The 13,816-nt window shown below is 52.0% G+C and overlaps 6 protein-coding genes across 6 annotated transcripts; 3 read left to right on the forward strand and 3 right to left on the reverse strand.

The window, feature by feature from the left end:
• Positions 1-780: 780 nt before the first annotated feature.
• J4E92_007356 (uncharacterized protein) lies at positions 781-2,093 on the forward strand (the record flags this gene model as incomplete). The annotated part of the gene is made up of 3 exons (XM_051498719.1): positions 781-1,394; positions 1,444-2,003; positions 2,056-2,093. The coding sequence occupies 3 exons, from the start codon at positions 781-783 to the stop codon at positions 2,091-2,093; spliced, it is 1,212 nt and encodes a 403-aa protein (XP_051350993.1).
• A 707-nt stretch (positions 2,094-2,800) lies between these two features.
• J4E92_007357 (uncharacterized protein) lies at positions 2,801-4,858 on the forward strand (the record flags this gene model as incomplete). The annotated part of the gene is made up of 4 exons (XM_051498720.1): positions 2,801-3,048; positions 3,099-4,159; positions 4,505-4,516; positions 4,839-4,858. The coding sequence occupies 4 exons, from the start codon at positions 2,801-2,803 to the stop codon at positions 4,856-4,858; spliced, it is 1,341 nt and encodes a 446-aa protein (XP_051350994.1).
• Positions 4,859-6,501: 1,643 nt separating this feature from the next.
• On the reverse strand, positions 6,502-9,381 carry J4E92_007358 (uncharacterized protein; the record flags this gene model as incomplete). Its single annotated transcript, XM_051498721.1, has 2 exons — positions 6,502-9,315; positions 9,373-9,381. 2 exons carry the CDS (start codon positions 9,379-9,381, stop codon positions 6,502-6,504), a joined length of 2,823 nt encoding a protein of 940 aa, XP_051350995.1.
• Positions 9,382-10,157: 776 nt separating this feature from the next.
• On the forward strand, positions 10,158-11,324 carry J4E92_007359 (uncharacterized protein; the record flags this gene model as incomplete). The annotated part of the gene is made up of 4 exons (XM_051498722.1): positions 10,158-10,522; positions 10,570-10,644; positions 10,695-10,723; positions 11,284-11,324. 4 exons carry the CDS (start codon positions 10,158-10,160, stop codon positions 11,322-11,324), a joined length of 510 nt encoding a protein of 169 aa, XP_051350996.1.
• A 99-nt stretch (positions 11,325-11,423) lies between these two features.
• J4E92_007360 (uncharacterized protein) lies at positions 11,424-12,232 on the reverse strand (the record flags this gene model as incomplete). Its single annotated transcript, XM_051498723.1, has 2 exons — positions 11,424-12,114; positions 12,165-12,232. The coding sequence occupies 2 exons, from the start codon at positions 12,230-12,232 to the stop codon at positions 11,424-11,426; spliced, it is 759 nt and encodes a 252-aa protein (XP_051350997.1).
• Positions 12,233-12,803: 571 nt separating this feature from the next.
• Positions 12,804-13,740, reverse strand: J4E92_007361 (uncharacterized protein; the record flags this gene model as incomplete). The annotated part of the gene is made up of 2 exons (XM_051498724.1): positions 12,804-13,466; positions 13,513-13,740. 2 exons carry the CDS (start codon positions 13,738-13,740, stop codon positions 12,804-12,806), a joined length of 891 nt encoding a protein of 296 aa, XP_051350998.1.
• Between the last annotated feature and the right edge of the window lie 76 nt (positions 13,741-13,816).

Here is a 13,816-nt window from a genome sequence, read left to right on the forward strand (position 1 = left end):
GACTGGCGAGAGAGGTGGATTCCAAGGTTTGTGGTGGGCGCGCAAATAATGATGCGGAAGCAGCGGTTTGGTGGGTCTGCGCACGGCCGGGATCTAGACGTATGATGCAGCCTCCCAAAGGCGACAAAGGCGCGTGCAGTCTTATTGTGTCAGACCTCAGCCCGTTGTATACACCCGGCGTAATTAACAGCAGCCTGTCCTTCTACCACGCAATAGCATCTGCCTCTGATCACAGCATGTGTACGCGTCTTCGGTACAAGGGGCCGGACACAAAGTTGACCCCGGGGCGAGGCTTCTTCCCGCTAGCCTGTATTGCTTTCCCCAGGCTCAAGACTAGGCGCCAAGTCCAACACGGTGCCGCCTTCCTGCGATCGTAGCCGTCTGTGCCATACTCTGCAGTATACCCAAATCATAGACAATCGCAAGCCCTCTGTATCACAATCGCACAGTGATTTAGGGAATTTGTCGCAAACCATCGAAGTTTGGACGCGCTAGTCTCCACCTGCCGTGCGAACCATTCTGGCGTCAATCGTCATTATGCAGCGCCTCCAGCCTTGGCAAGCTTCGAGTCACGTTACTCGCAGCTACATCACGTGCTCGCACCTTCCTCTCTCGGCGCTTGCCCGCTAAACTCCGCAACGTTTGAAACCTGGAGAGCCGCTGGTAGCCGCGGCATACACCCGCACAACCGTCGGCTCACATGTTTGTGCCCAGCATGACTTTATTGCATGTACCTTTTCTGGGGTTCTGGGGAAACTCGTTGCTCTCAATTCCATAGACATGGCTGCTAGAACACCATCCATCCGCGCATTGTCGCGCTATCTGCTTCGCCCGCAAGCACCACTCCGGCCCCGCTGTCAACACCACCTTCAACGCAAACAGTACTCCTCGGCAGCACCTGGCGCACGCCTCAATGGCACAGTAGAGTACGATGCAACGCCCATTCTCCACCACACCGCCAAATCCTCCCTTGCGAACCCCGAGTTCCCTGCAGATATACAGAAGGGTCAGACGAAGCGCATAAACCTCTACACCGCCGTCAACGAAGCCCTGCGATATGCATTGCAAACAGACGAACGCGTCATGGTGTTTGGAGAAGACGTACAATTTGGCGGTGTCTTCCGGTGTACCATGAACTTGGCTGGGGACTTTGGCACCGAACGCGTCTTCAACACTCCCTTGAGCGAGCAGGGCCTGGTGGGATTTGCTATTGGAGCCGCTGCAGAGGGCATGAAGCCAGTAGCAGAAGTCCAATTCGCCGATTACGTCTTCCCCGCCTTCGACCAAATACACAATGAAGCGGCCAAGTACAGATACCGGTCGGGGAGCACTGGCGTAAACTGTGGAGGACTAGTCATCCGCATGCCATCAGGCAGTGTTGGACATGGCGCACTGTATGACTCCAGCAGTGCTCCCTCTTGAAATCGACTGACACGTCACTAGATACCACACACAGTCCCCAGAAGCCCTCTTCACCCACACGCCCGGTCTACGTGTCGTAATACCCCGCTCACCCGTCCAGGCCAAAGGCCTCCTCCTCTCCGCGATACGCTGTCAAGACCCCGTCATATTCATGGAGCCCAAGATATTATACCGCGCTGCTGTCGAGCACGTACCCGTCGATGCGTTCTACCTCCCGCTCGACAAGGCTGAAGTCCTCAAGACAGGCAAGGACGTCACGATCGTCTCATACGGCACACCACTATACACATGTTCAGCCGCGATAGCAGCAGCAGAGAAGGACTTTGGATGCAGTGTGGAGCTGATAGATCTGCGGACGATATACCCCTGGGACCGAGAGACGGTTCTAGAAAGCGTGAAGAAGACTGGACGGGCGATTGTAGTACACGAGAGTATGATGAATGCTGGTGTTGGCGCTGAGGTCGCTGCTACAATTCAGGAGAAGGCTTTCCTTAGATTAGAGGCGCCCGTCAAGAGGGTGACTGGGTGGGCGACACATACTGGGCTCATGTTTGAGCAGTTCGTCATTCCCGATGTTACTAGTAAGTTGCGATGTTACGACATGTGCTTGCTCTATTTTACTGACTTTGACAGGGGTCTACGATGCGATCAAGAAGACTATAGACTATTGAATCAATCATCTTCAAGACGATGACATGCAAAGCTGCGATGATTGAGACCCCGCTGACAGGCCCCTGCTAACCGAATCACAACCCCAAGTAATCACACTCACGTCGTATACCAAAGAAGACAGGCCCCTGGTGTATCTGCATACTCTATTGGCTTTTGAAAGATGACACATCCCGAGGTTGGTCCAAATTGGACGTCCGCCCCGTCCGCCCCTTCCTCACCGCAGCGCAGCGATAAGCGCCTGCTGTCAGACGTGGCTTGACGTCTTATTCGTTGAGATGCCAACCTGTCTCATGCACCTTCGCTTCAGCTATAGCTGACATTAATGAACTCTTAGCCTGAGCCCTGCAACTCTCTTTCGTCCTGCCTGCTCTCAATCGATGCTCCCCTAACATCCCCAAGACAATACCGGAAGACTCCCAGGTTACAATTGAGGCAACGCCAACTGAGGGTGTAGTAGCCCAGGACTCTCAGGCGCGTCGCTGTCAGTCAAACCGCCTCGCCAGCGTCGTTGCTGGGATTCTCGTGCTCAGCCTTGCGGCATTTCCGCTTTGCATAATAGCCCAGCCGCTTTTTACCTGGCTGCGGAAAGAGGCACCAGCGTGGCTCTCTCATACTTCGGCTGTCCTTCGTCACTTCCTCCTTCGCTGTTGTCGAGGTCATGGCGCCGACCGCGACTACCTCGACCGCCAGCGGCACGCCTACCGCAATGCCTATCGATACCACACCCACTCTCTCCTCCGGTTTCGCTGGTGAAGAGTTCATCAACAATCTCGGCAGTGATCTGGCACCTCTCCTGACGCTATTCGGAGAACAGGTCACGAAACAATTTCTCAGCATGTCGCTCGGATGGGCTGATCATATCCTGCTCGCTGTCGGCCCACTGGGAATCATCACCACGGTAGTTTCCGCAGTCCGAGTTTCAAACGTCAGAGTTCTGAAAGCCATAATTGGACGGTAAGTGAGATTCATCTTAGGCTAGTGCTCTTACTAACATAGGTCAAAAGCGCACGAGAAAAGCTAGCGACAGCAGAGCTAGAGCTACTGTCTTCGACATCAGATGCCACTTCCGAACTCTGGACCGAGGAAGGAATCGTTCGCCAACCAGGTCATGCTACGATCCTTGAAATGGTAGCCTATAAGAGCAAGTCGGCCAAGATGGCCTCAAGCCAGGATGGAACACAGCTTGAAGCCCTAAGCGACACTCGAATGGGCGATCTCAGTGAAGCCTACAATGTAGGGGTTCTCAGCCCTGCCCAAGCTGGCCGTTCAAGGAGGTTCAAAGCTTTGGCAGGAAAGTTTGAGAGTATCTTCCGGTCGGCTTCGTCGATTCCAAGCCAAACAGGGACTCTGAAGGATCTCACTAGATTGCACGAGGACATCGCTATGAAGAATGCGAGAATTGCGGAAGCGGAGGCACGGTTGGACGAGCTTGCAGAACGCATTGAGATTGATTTGCTCACCGAGCGCACTGGATCAAATGCTGAAAAAGATGCATGGAGTCAAAAACCGCATCATTTGGATGGAAAGACTTACATGGGAAGGAGCATAACCGATCTCATGATCGCCGAAAAGGACACTATGGTTGACATTGCACAGCGTCTTGTCAGAAAGCTCGCCAACCAGCCGCCGAACCTAATACTTAACGTACACAATACGTTTCCAAGGAGTGGAGAGCTATGGGCTTTGGTAATGATTGGAGTGGCTCTGCAACTCGTTGCGATGGCAATACCGGCAATCATGACCTATCACTGGAGACAACCGAAGGGTTCAAATCCCGTTCAAGACTACGCATATCCGACTTTCTTGCTAGGAACATGCTTACTCGTGGTGAGCATAGCACTATGCTCGTACATTATCGAGGCAACGACTGTCGAGCAGGTGTTCACACCAACGGTCGGTTATGTGGTGGAAAATATATTCCGATTGCAAGTGCAACAAAACATCGGTGATCAGCCCTTCAAAGCATACGTCATCTTGAACCATGCTGAAGACAAGAAGATCCGCACTTCAAGATATGATCCAGACGAAACAATCGAAAATGATGATCAGCACAACCGAACGGCTGGTATGCAAGACGATTCCTCTGAGTCCGGCACACAAGGCGGCTCCTCTGAGTCTAGCTCATACGACTCACCTATGAGTCGCCGGGACAGTGTCTTGAGATTGTCTACGGATCGGACAGGAAAGTCAAGTACCATAGCTCAGAAGTCGATGGTCATTGTTGCTGTGATCCTTTGCTTCGTTGGATTCGTTTGCCAGTTTGTTGGGTTAAGAGCGCTGCATTGGTCCGCTACAGTCATACAGCTTGGTATCACGCTTCTGATGACTTGTATCAGAGCTTGGGTTCGCAGAGGAATTTCAAACCAGCCCATCACTTTCCAGCTACCAGATTCTGACCCAAATTGGATAGCGCTCTCCCTCGGTACGGCTTGCCGGAACGGATGGCCTCCCAAAAAGAAGCCCTGGCCAACAAAAATTGCCCCAGTATTCCAACTTTGCAATTCAGTGCCAGAAACACGATCTGTACCCGTTACAGGAATGATTTCCAACGATGACCCGAGGATTCGGCTGCGGCGGAAGTTACTGTCCTTGTCGACGACAGATGATGATCTTCTTCCACAGGCACAGGCACTTCTCTCAAGTATGCATGAACTCGTCACATCGTTTCAACCACGTAATAAAAGTCGGAGCAGGCCAATCACGTGGTCGCATATAGTGCTGAGCAGTGGTCTCACTGACTCTAGTTTGCAAAGCTCCCGGTTGAAGCTCACAATGTCCTTCAACTATGATCCTTTTCGGGAGAGCGAGCAGAAGGTGCTAAACAGGAATACCTTACATGCCCTACTATCGATTTTAAGGTATAAAAATGGCTCGCCTCCTCGTTCCCACTGTGTTGTTGCGAGGGTGAAATCTACAGAAGATTGGATAAGGAAGGGAGAGTTTCTGGTGGCTAACCTCAAACATGCCACAACTGACGAAAGCTATTATCATATAAGCTATTTGTCGACTACAGGCCATATTTTTAATTATCATCAAGGGAATATGGAGAGAAACCCACTTTGGCGGGATTGTGATTTCTTTGGCGGTATGAGTATCGAGGACATGCAGCCTGCCACGGAAACTTCTACTGTCGGCAACAACTCTTCATACGGTTATCTTCTTGTCACTAAGCGGACAATGACCAATCACGTCTCTGAATTATTGGCTGGCTTCATGGATGGGGTGTGCCACGAGATGAAACCAAAGTACGATCCTGTAATGAAAAGCTGGTACGTTGATTTTGAGGGGAGCAGTGCGTGGATCGAACCAGAGCTCATCGTGGACAAGTTCAAGGCTTCACAATTGGCGATCACAGAGATGGAAGCGAGCTTGCTGGTCGTCTCATCGCTTGCGCGATGCACGGTATGGAAAGAGTCTGTACTCGCAGATGAACCTGACCCTGCGTCTGTTCCGCTTCCCAAGCCTTCCCCACGAGCAGCGTTTCAACGACCTTTGTATCAACAACCTTCGTCTCACCAGAGTTCCGGAAGCCTCTGAACTCCTCATATTGGGTTTCCACTAAAACACCGATCGACACCCGGCGCTGTTCCAACCGTACAAGTACTTGAAAGCTCGCCAAACGACGCCATAAATCAAAGCATAGCCGATCATCAGCATCTAGAGTACTAGACATACCATGATCAATCGTCTCCGAACCTGTCTCGGCAGAATCAATCCAAGCACTGGTACTGCAAATGCGAAAGAATCTGAGGCTCAGCAGATTCCAGGCAAGCACGTTTATGGCTAGCGCTCCCGAGCCGTACAAGTACAGGAACACGGACGTGAATTCGCGGCACATTCCAGCGTTTGAAGATATCAGGCTACCTCTGTTATAACACACCCGGTAGCTAGTGGCGTTGGAGCGCCGCAAATGGGTGAGGTTTCGCAAACTCTGGCGCGGATGACGGAAGCTTCGAAGGATGAGTCGTAGCAGTGATGCATTCTTACAATACAATATATCGGTACGACTAGTTCTGAGTTACTCAAGCAACGGATACGCTGAACAATCTTATCCCCGTGATGCTGTATCCAAAAGAGTTGGCTAACGAAATTTCAAAAGCTTTGCTTGGCTCTAGTGCCGACTGCTACCGAAGCTGATATCCGGGCTTAGTCCATATGCATCAATATAACTGAAAATGTGATTAAATGCTCAAAACTATGCATATTTCATTATCGAGTATGTCATACGCTGTGTGAGGATATGACTTCTACGTAGGCGGTACCGATAGGCATTCAGCCATTCTCTTGTGACCTCAGACACGCACAGAACCCATACAAAGGGAACGCTAAACAGATTTACAGCCTATCCCAAGCTAGAAGCATGCATGTGAGGTGATCTGACGTCAAACTAGGGTCCTGGGTGTCTACTCAATCCTTTCCAACAACACCCTCAGCCAGCTGCCATACCCGGGCGAGCACCTCCTCCGCCACTTGGCTTCCAAGCCAAGCGCGCGCCTTTTCAACGACCAATTCCCAGGTCTCCTCCTCGTCCCGCATCTGCTTCTCCAGAAACAGGACTACGATCGCAGTAGCCAGAAGCTGCTCGGAGTTTGGCTCGTTGAGCTGAGCGTTAGATGAGCTAGCGGCGTCACAGTCGAGCTTCATCTCATCGAACGGAAGCTTGTCGATGGCTTCCCATGACCCTTCAAAGGACTGCCGTGCGATGAGGCGCTGGAGGAGGGTGCCAGTCTCTTCCTGTACGTTCTGCCTTTGTGGCGGAGAGAAGGAGGGACCCATGGCGGACCGACTCGACCGTTTCGACGAACCAAACCGACCCCTTGATTCTAACACTTGCGCGGAAGATAAAGTGCGCGGCGCTGACGGTTGGCCAGGATGAGCCATGGGTGCTGCACTGGCTTTCTCGAAACATCCAAAGCCCATGTCTTCGTCAGAGTCGGAATCGTCCACTGCGTTATTCATACCAAATAGTGCAGAGCCAGCAGCCATGTTTCTGGCTTGGAAGTGCCCGCCTTGTCCGCCTCCGCCGCCTCGCCCGCCTCGCCCGCCGCCAGTACGGCCAAAGGGACCGGCGCCGTAGCCTCCACGGAACATAGCGAAGGATCCAGACCTCGCCGACGCAGATGCAGGTCCACTGGCAAATCGTGTATCGCCACCATACGAAGTGGTAACCGGTGATCTGCATGCTTGGCCATGCTCCAGGACCTCCCAGTCATCGTCATCCGCTAGATCACTCCGTTTGAGTATCGATTCCAGAGCTTTTTGGCGTTTTTCGGCGATTTCGGTCTCGTTAGACTCTACGGCTACGAAGGAACAGTACTTGCCGCTGACCTGGAACTCGACTCCAAGACGAACAGCCTCTCGTCTCTGAAGCAACAGATAATGAGAGCCGGGTTTTTTTAGCATGACGTCAGTATCGCCAAAGGTAGCCTCGGATAGCCATCCATGACCCTCTTCGAGCTCCTGTGTTGCTTTGCGGGCAGCAAGCTGGTGAATCATCTCGTCGGCCTCTTTGCGTACTTCTACTGGAATCTCTAGCTCCAACGGGCCTTGGGGTGAGGTGCCCTTGAGAACAACACTCTTTGGTTGCAGGTGTGATGACTCTGGAGACATGAGGAGATAGACACAGGTACGGTTGAACGGAAAGAGCGCTGGTATCTCGTGGGGTGTCTGCAAAAGCGTTGGGCGCTTTAACTCCGGTAGACCAGCGAAGATGTCCTTTGACTCGCCGTCCTTGGGATGCTGCTCTTCTAGATCGGGATTGTAGAGTGAGATGGGCTTCGCGTCGGCGTCCGGGGCTCTTGTTTGCTTTGCATCGCTGCTGTCGTTATCAAGCTTGAGGTTGATACGAATGCTGTCGGCAACAGACTCCACGCTGTCATCTTCGTATTTGACTTCGAGACGGTAATCCTGGATATGAGGGGTGAGTGCACCCTTCAGCATGCGAACAATCTTGCTGTCGAGCTTTTCGTTATTTGCGACCATCTGAGCGAAGCCTCTTCCGGCCCTCGCGACGCCTTCAATGAGCGCACTAGACACACCTCCGCCTATGCCTATGGGGAAGACACGGACGTTGCCATTCTTCGTGTTCTTGGAGATGTAATCGAACAGCTGGTCTTGAGCCCAGATGTCGCCATCGGTAAGTAGCATGAGCTCGGTAGGAAGTTCGTTGTTACGAGCTTCGAAACAGGCCTTGACCGCATAGAGTGTCTCAGTCCCGCCAAAATCGGCCCCGAACGCTTCTACATGTCGAATAGCCTCCTCCAGTGTATCTTGGCCATACAACTGACTCTGTTTCCAAAGAAACGAGTGGCTGCTGCCGAATGAGCAGATGTTGAACATGCAGCCGATAGGGATCGACTTCAGGAAGACTTTGAGTGCCGACACCAGCGTGGGGATCTGATCACCCATGCTACCCGATCGATCCGCGATGAAGATGATCTCGGGCTTTTGCGACTTGAGATTGAACTTTGGTACTAGCGTGGTCATCAATGCTCGCTGGTTGGGGAGCGTCGGGTGTGTCTCTAGGATCGCCTGAGGTACGCCGACGTCTTTTGCAACCACCTGTAACACGAAGTCCTTGTCTAGGCCTGTGGTACCTAGGGAAAGCGTGGCTGAACCTTGCGAGAGCAAGGCGTCCTCATCGATGGTACTTGTTGAGAGCGACCCAAGCGTCACTTCGATGGGATGTGATGGCGAGATGACCTTCTTGATAGGAATACCGTCTGCCATCTTGACATCCACGGTAATGGAGATGCCCTTCGAATCAATCTCGGCTGATGTCTCTTGGAGCTTTCCGGGATAGGATCCATAACGGGGCGAGATGGAAGCAGGTATGGTAAGACGAATTCCATCGACTTCGGCATCGTGCTTGAGCTCTTGGATGTATTTGATGGACACATACACAGATGCGCCTCCTGGAATGTTGCTGATAGCAGTTGAGAAGACATCCGCCGCCTCATCTAGTTGTTCAAGCAGCGCTGCGGCCTCGCCTCTCTCCTTGGCCTTTTCGTAGGTCTTCTTGGCTTCGTTCTTCTCCTTGACTAGGCCGTAGATAGTACGCTCGCCGATCTGGCAGAAGAACTCGACAACGCTGACGCCATCGAACAGCGGAAAGGCATATCGGATCTCATCCAATGACTCGTTGGTCCGGTTCACGAAGGTCTGCATCAAGGTTGTGCGGGCGGCCGTGGAGATAATCGTCGTGTGGGCGTCGCCCTTGATCTGGGGGAGGTATGTTCGCTCCCGCGTTCCGGGATGGGAGATGTAACAACCGCACACGTGGCGCATCATTGCTGTTCTTGTTCGAGGTTTGATGAGTTGAAAGGTAAAGTTGTTGTGGTCTCTCAAGAAACAGCGCGCACACTCCTGATATACTTGACCGGCCGGCTGCTGCCTGTTACAACCTTGGGTGGGGAAGTTCCTACCGCTGAGGTATGATAGGCCCCCAATGGTCGTGCCAAACTTCGAGCTCATGAGTCACAAACTGCGGGGGTCGTACCATCAAAAGGGTCCGGATCATGGTGTTGAGAGCCCCGTAACACGTTTGAAGCTGTTCCCATTGACGAGCCCTTCTCTTCTGGTAAGTACCTTACAGTTAGGACTTGTTTTATTCGACCATTCGAGATTTTCAAAGCTTGCAGAATGAGTCACATCCCACACTCTGATGGCTACATGCCGCGTAACGTCGTTGAGTTGTTAGTTTGTGCTGCGTTGTAGCCTCCATGGCTACCTGAACTAGGTAGTCAGGCATCCTAGATTCGGGGGGCGGCCCGGCGCGACCATCAAGCAACGCGAGAAATAGCTGAAGCAATGATTCCTGGACAGCGCGCGAAGATGAACGCCTGCAACAGCAATTCGTGATGTCGCGCGTGTGGGTTGACGGAGGAGAAAGACGCCGAAGTGTCGCGTCGCCCGATTTCTCAGACACCAATTGTGTCATGACGTCAGGCATCATCGCACACTTTTGAAACCTCGCGTCTGGCCGCGATGATATATACGTCGCTCATTAAGCGCTCAGATGTTGTTCCTTCAATAATAATACCTCGCCAGCATAAACACGCAAGATGGAGATCCCTGGGCACGACGCGCTGATGTATTACGCCACACCACCAAACAGCTACATCGGCACCACCATCTTCCTCTCCTACATCGTCGCGGCACTTTACGCAACCATCAAGCTCAGCTACTCGCTCTACTCTCAGTACTCGGCCATATTCAACAGTTCCAGCCCGTCAAAAGATGAGAAGCTCAATGCAGCAAAGGCAGCGCGAGCGCGCCACATCAAGATCTACGCGTTCCTCGCTTCGATTAGCTTCGCGACGTTGTCCTACCACATGCTCATGTTCCTGATCATGCACTACCTGGAATGGAGCGGAAATGAGAGCAGGAGCTTCAGTAATGTCAGCGTGGGGAAGGTGAAGAGATGGATGTTAGAATCGACCTTGTTCCAAGATTTTGCGCAGGATCTGGTCAAAGATGCGCCGAACGCGGTGTGGACGCAGGCAGCGATTCTGGCGACGTGGTTTTGGAATATCTATATGGCGCAAAAGGGTAGGTAATTCTCGATACACACGCGTGAGAGGGTACTAACGTATACATAGCGAGAACGCGCAGATACGACACGTCGATGGTGCGCACATATATCCTGCTAGGCCAGATCCTACCCATTTCCTTTACAGTTTCGCTATTCCTGATCCAACTCCATGTTTCATCTCCGGATATTGCAGTCGCAAAAGGAGCACCTAAAACCGATGCTACGCCCAAACGTCGCAAGCCTATAGCAACACTGCAAATCCCGAACATTCTTCTCAACGCGGCTCTACTCGCACTTCCAGCTCTACGATCCAATTCAGTCTTCAGCGGTCTACTTCTCGTAACTCGCGCCGTTTTGTTACTTCCTCACTTTTCGGCCATGAGCTTGAGGGACGCAGATGTTGTTAAATGTATTACCGTGTCTGGTGGATTTGCGGTTGCAAATGCGGCGATGATGAGAAAGGACCTCACGCCTGGCAGCGTCGTGGGATCTTTAGTAAACGGCGGATACGCAGTGAAAGCTTTGGGATGGGATGCAGTATTGGGTCTGATAGTGTATGTTGTGTTGGGGTGGGGCGGAGGGGTCTGAATACACGACCGGTTGCCTTGTAGCTATCGATCAAGTGCCGCATTCATGCTAAGAAATACCTGATATAGGCAAAGCCCTACACAGTTTTGTAGACTACATCAAGATTTAAAACATGCAAAGTAGGTGAGCTGAAGCTGATGTAGGCTCTACGGTGTTCAATTCCTTCCTACTTTGACGCGGAAAGGTGAATCATAGGTTCCCTGCTGCATTATGCGGCGCCATGTTCAACTTTGCTTGGCGCATCGTTACCCCTTCCCTTCCTGTACCAACCCACTTTCGCACCTTCTGATGCCAAATGCTGAACCAATGGTGCTGTAGCTTCCTCCAGAAGCGGGAGAACGTCATCGTATATGAAGTGGACGATGAATCCCACCTTCATTCCCTTGAGGTGTTTGAGATGACGAAGGTACCACAAGGGTTCAAGCTGCTTGGCGTATTGAGCTTGAGTCTTGGTGCCACAGTCGAATTTAAGCTCGATTTGGATGCGGCGTATATGCTCCTTCGGGTCGCAACTAGTGATGAGGACGTCGTAGTTCAGTGTAGACTTGAGCTCGTGCATCACTGCCACCCGAAGCAGTTTGGTGCGGTATAAAGTCTCTGCTAACTCGATTCGGTAGGTCTCGTCGACGTGTTCGTACACTGCGAAATGGGGAATCTCAACGCCTTTGATGGTACATCTCCTGATACCGAGGTGCTTGGGGTTACTGGTGAACTCTGCAAGATTCCAGTCCGTAGGGTTGTTGACCATGAGCACTTGATGCTGACGGTTGATACACCGGCTCTCGAGGATGTACGTGTAGATGATATCGCGGAGTTCCCGAGGTAGCTGGTGCACCATTTTCGAGGTGAGCTCTGAGCACCAGCCTGGGCTGGCGTCGTCACATACGAGTCTCAAGAACCTGTTGTATGTTAGTTCCCTTCCTTGTGGATGTGACGACTTGTGTCTTACGACTGGTAGTGGACTCCTTTCGGGTACATTCGAAGTTCCGCCTCGTTGCGTGGCTCGGTGGCTGCCATTTTTGCTTCTAGAGCTTTGGTACTAGTTCACATCGTTAGGTTCAAATTCATGATGATACCAGCCGCTTCAATTTCTCCACAATGGAGAAAATGTATGCATGACTGGGATCATCATCGGCATTGCGCCGTGGAATCGATAGGCTGAGCATACTTTCTATGCTTGTCGAGTAGAGTTGTTCTGCTTGTTTAGTAGGCCCGATCTCCTTCGTCACGGCAATTGTCAGTAGTCAGAGGTTCTGGTGTGCGGCAAAGGTGGACGAAAGCTCAACGACCGTTTGTTTGACAAAAGTCGTCAAGGGGGGTCAGTGCGTACCGAGCTGGCAGCTGTTTGCATCGTCTAGGCAACTAAGGCTTGAGGCACGTGACCCTTCCGCGACAACTCTCCAGAGCGAATCGGAGGAGGAGATTGGATGCCTTTTGTTGAGCACCATATAGAGCGGTCAATCTAATTGCTCAGACCGCCTTGTCGAGGCCGAGTACTGCGCGACATACGTGTAACGACTCGAGATAACTTTGCTCTTGGATGACAGACATTGCACGTACAGTGCGCTCCAATTCGTGACAATACTTCCTACGATGCGAGCAGTGACTTGAAGGCCTCGCTAATAGCCTTGAACTTGTCAGGTTGCGACAGCGCCCAGTCAAGCACCTTCTCAACACCCTCCAGATCCGCCCGCATATGATCACTTGAAGTAGTCCCATTCAACACAACGACTCCTTGATCCATGACAAGAGCGTAAAGCGCGACGGGCAGTCCGACACCAACAGCTTGAGCCAACGCAGCGACCGGCTCGGATCTGATAAGAGAAGGGTTTCCGGTCAGAGTCCAGAAGGACTGGTACATAATGTTGTGTTCGCGGCAGAAGGCGCGTAACGATCCATCGTAGCGTGTCTGAGGGTAGAAACGGTTTTGGACAACGGCCGGCTTTATCGTGGCGTTCTCGAAGATGGCTTGGATAATGGGAAGAGTAACGTTGGAGATGCCGAGGGAGCGGATCTTTTCGGGCACATAAGACTCTAGTAGTTTCCACGCTTGAATTGTTTGGTCAATGGTAGGCAGTGGAGAGTGCAGAAGTAGACAGTCAACGTATGAGACATTATCTGAGTCGTTGTATCGCAGATTCTTCAGCGAGGACGCGACGGATGTGTGTATCTGGGTGTCCAACGGCGCCTCAGGATCGTAGGGCATGTTGGTCAGATCTTGGCCAGCAGGCGTGGTATACTTTGTTTGTAACTGTGACGCATAAGCATCAACTACAATCGGTCTCCGTTGAACCTACATATAGCTGTTTGCGTTCAAGTGTACCCTCAGCAAACGCCTCACGAAGCGCTTCACCGACCAAAGGTTCCTGGTAATGCCTTGGTTGCGCAGCTGTATCGACGCGACGAAAGCCTTGAGCGAGAGCTTCCTTGACTAGCCTCTTTGTTTGATCTTTCTTCCAAGCAGTACCGTAGATAAACGCAGGTTTGTCATGGTAGAGGCGCGATGCCGTCGAAGCAGATGCCATGTTGCGCGCGTTAGGCAACAAGTAGCGGGATCTGGAGCAGGCAGCAGTCAAATTACGAATGGTTATAGGAGACAGA

Source organism: Alternaria infectoria (genome assembly GCF_024043175.1).
Source record: "Alternaria infectoria strain BMP 0036 chromosome Unknown scaffold_12, whole genome shotgun sequence".
Taxonomy (NCBI): domain Eukaryota; kingdom Fungi; phylum Ascomycota; class Dothideomycetes; order Pleosporales; family Pleosporaceae; genus Alternaria; species Alternaria infectoria.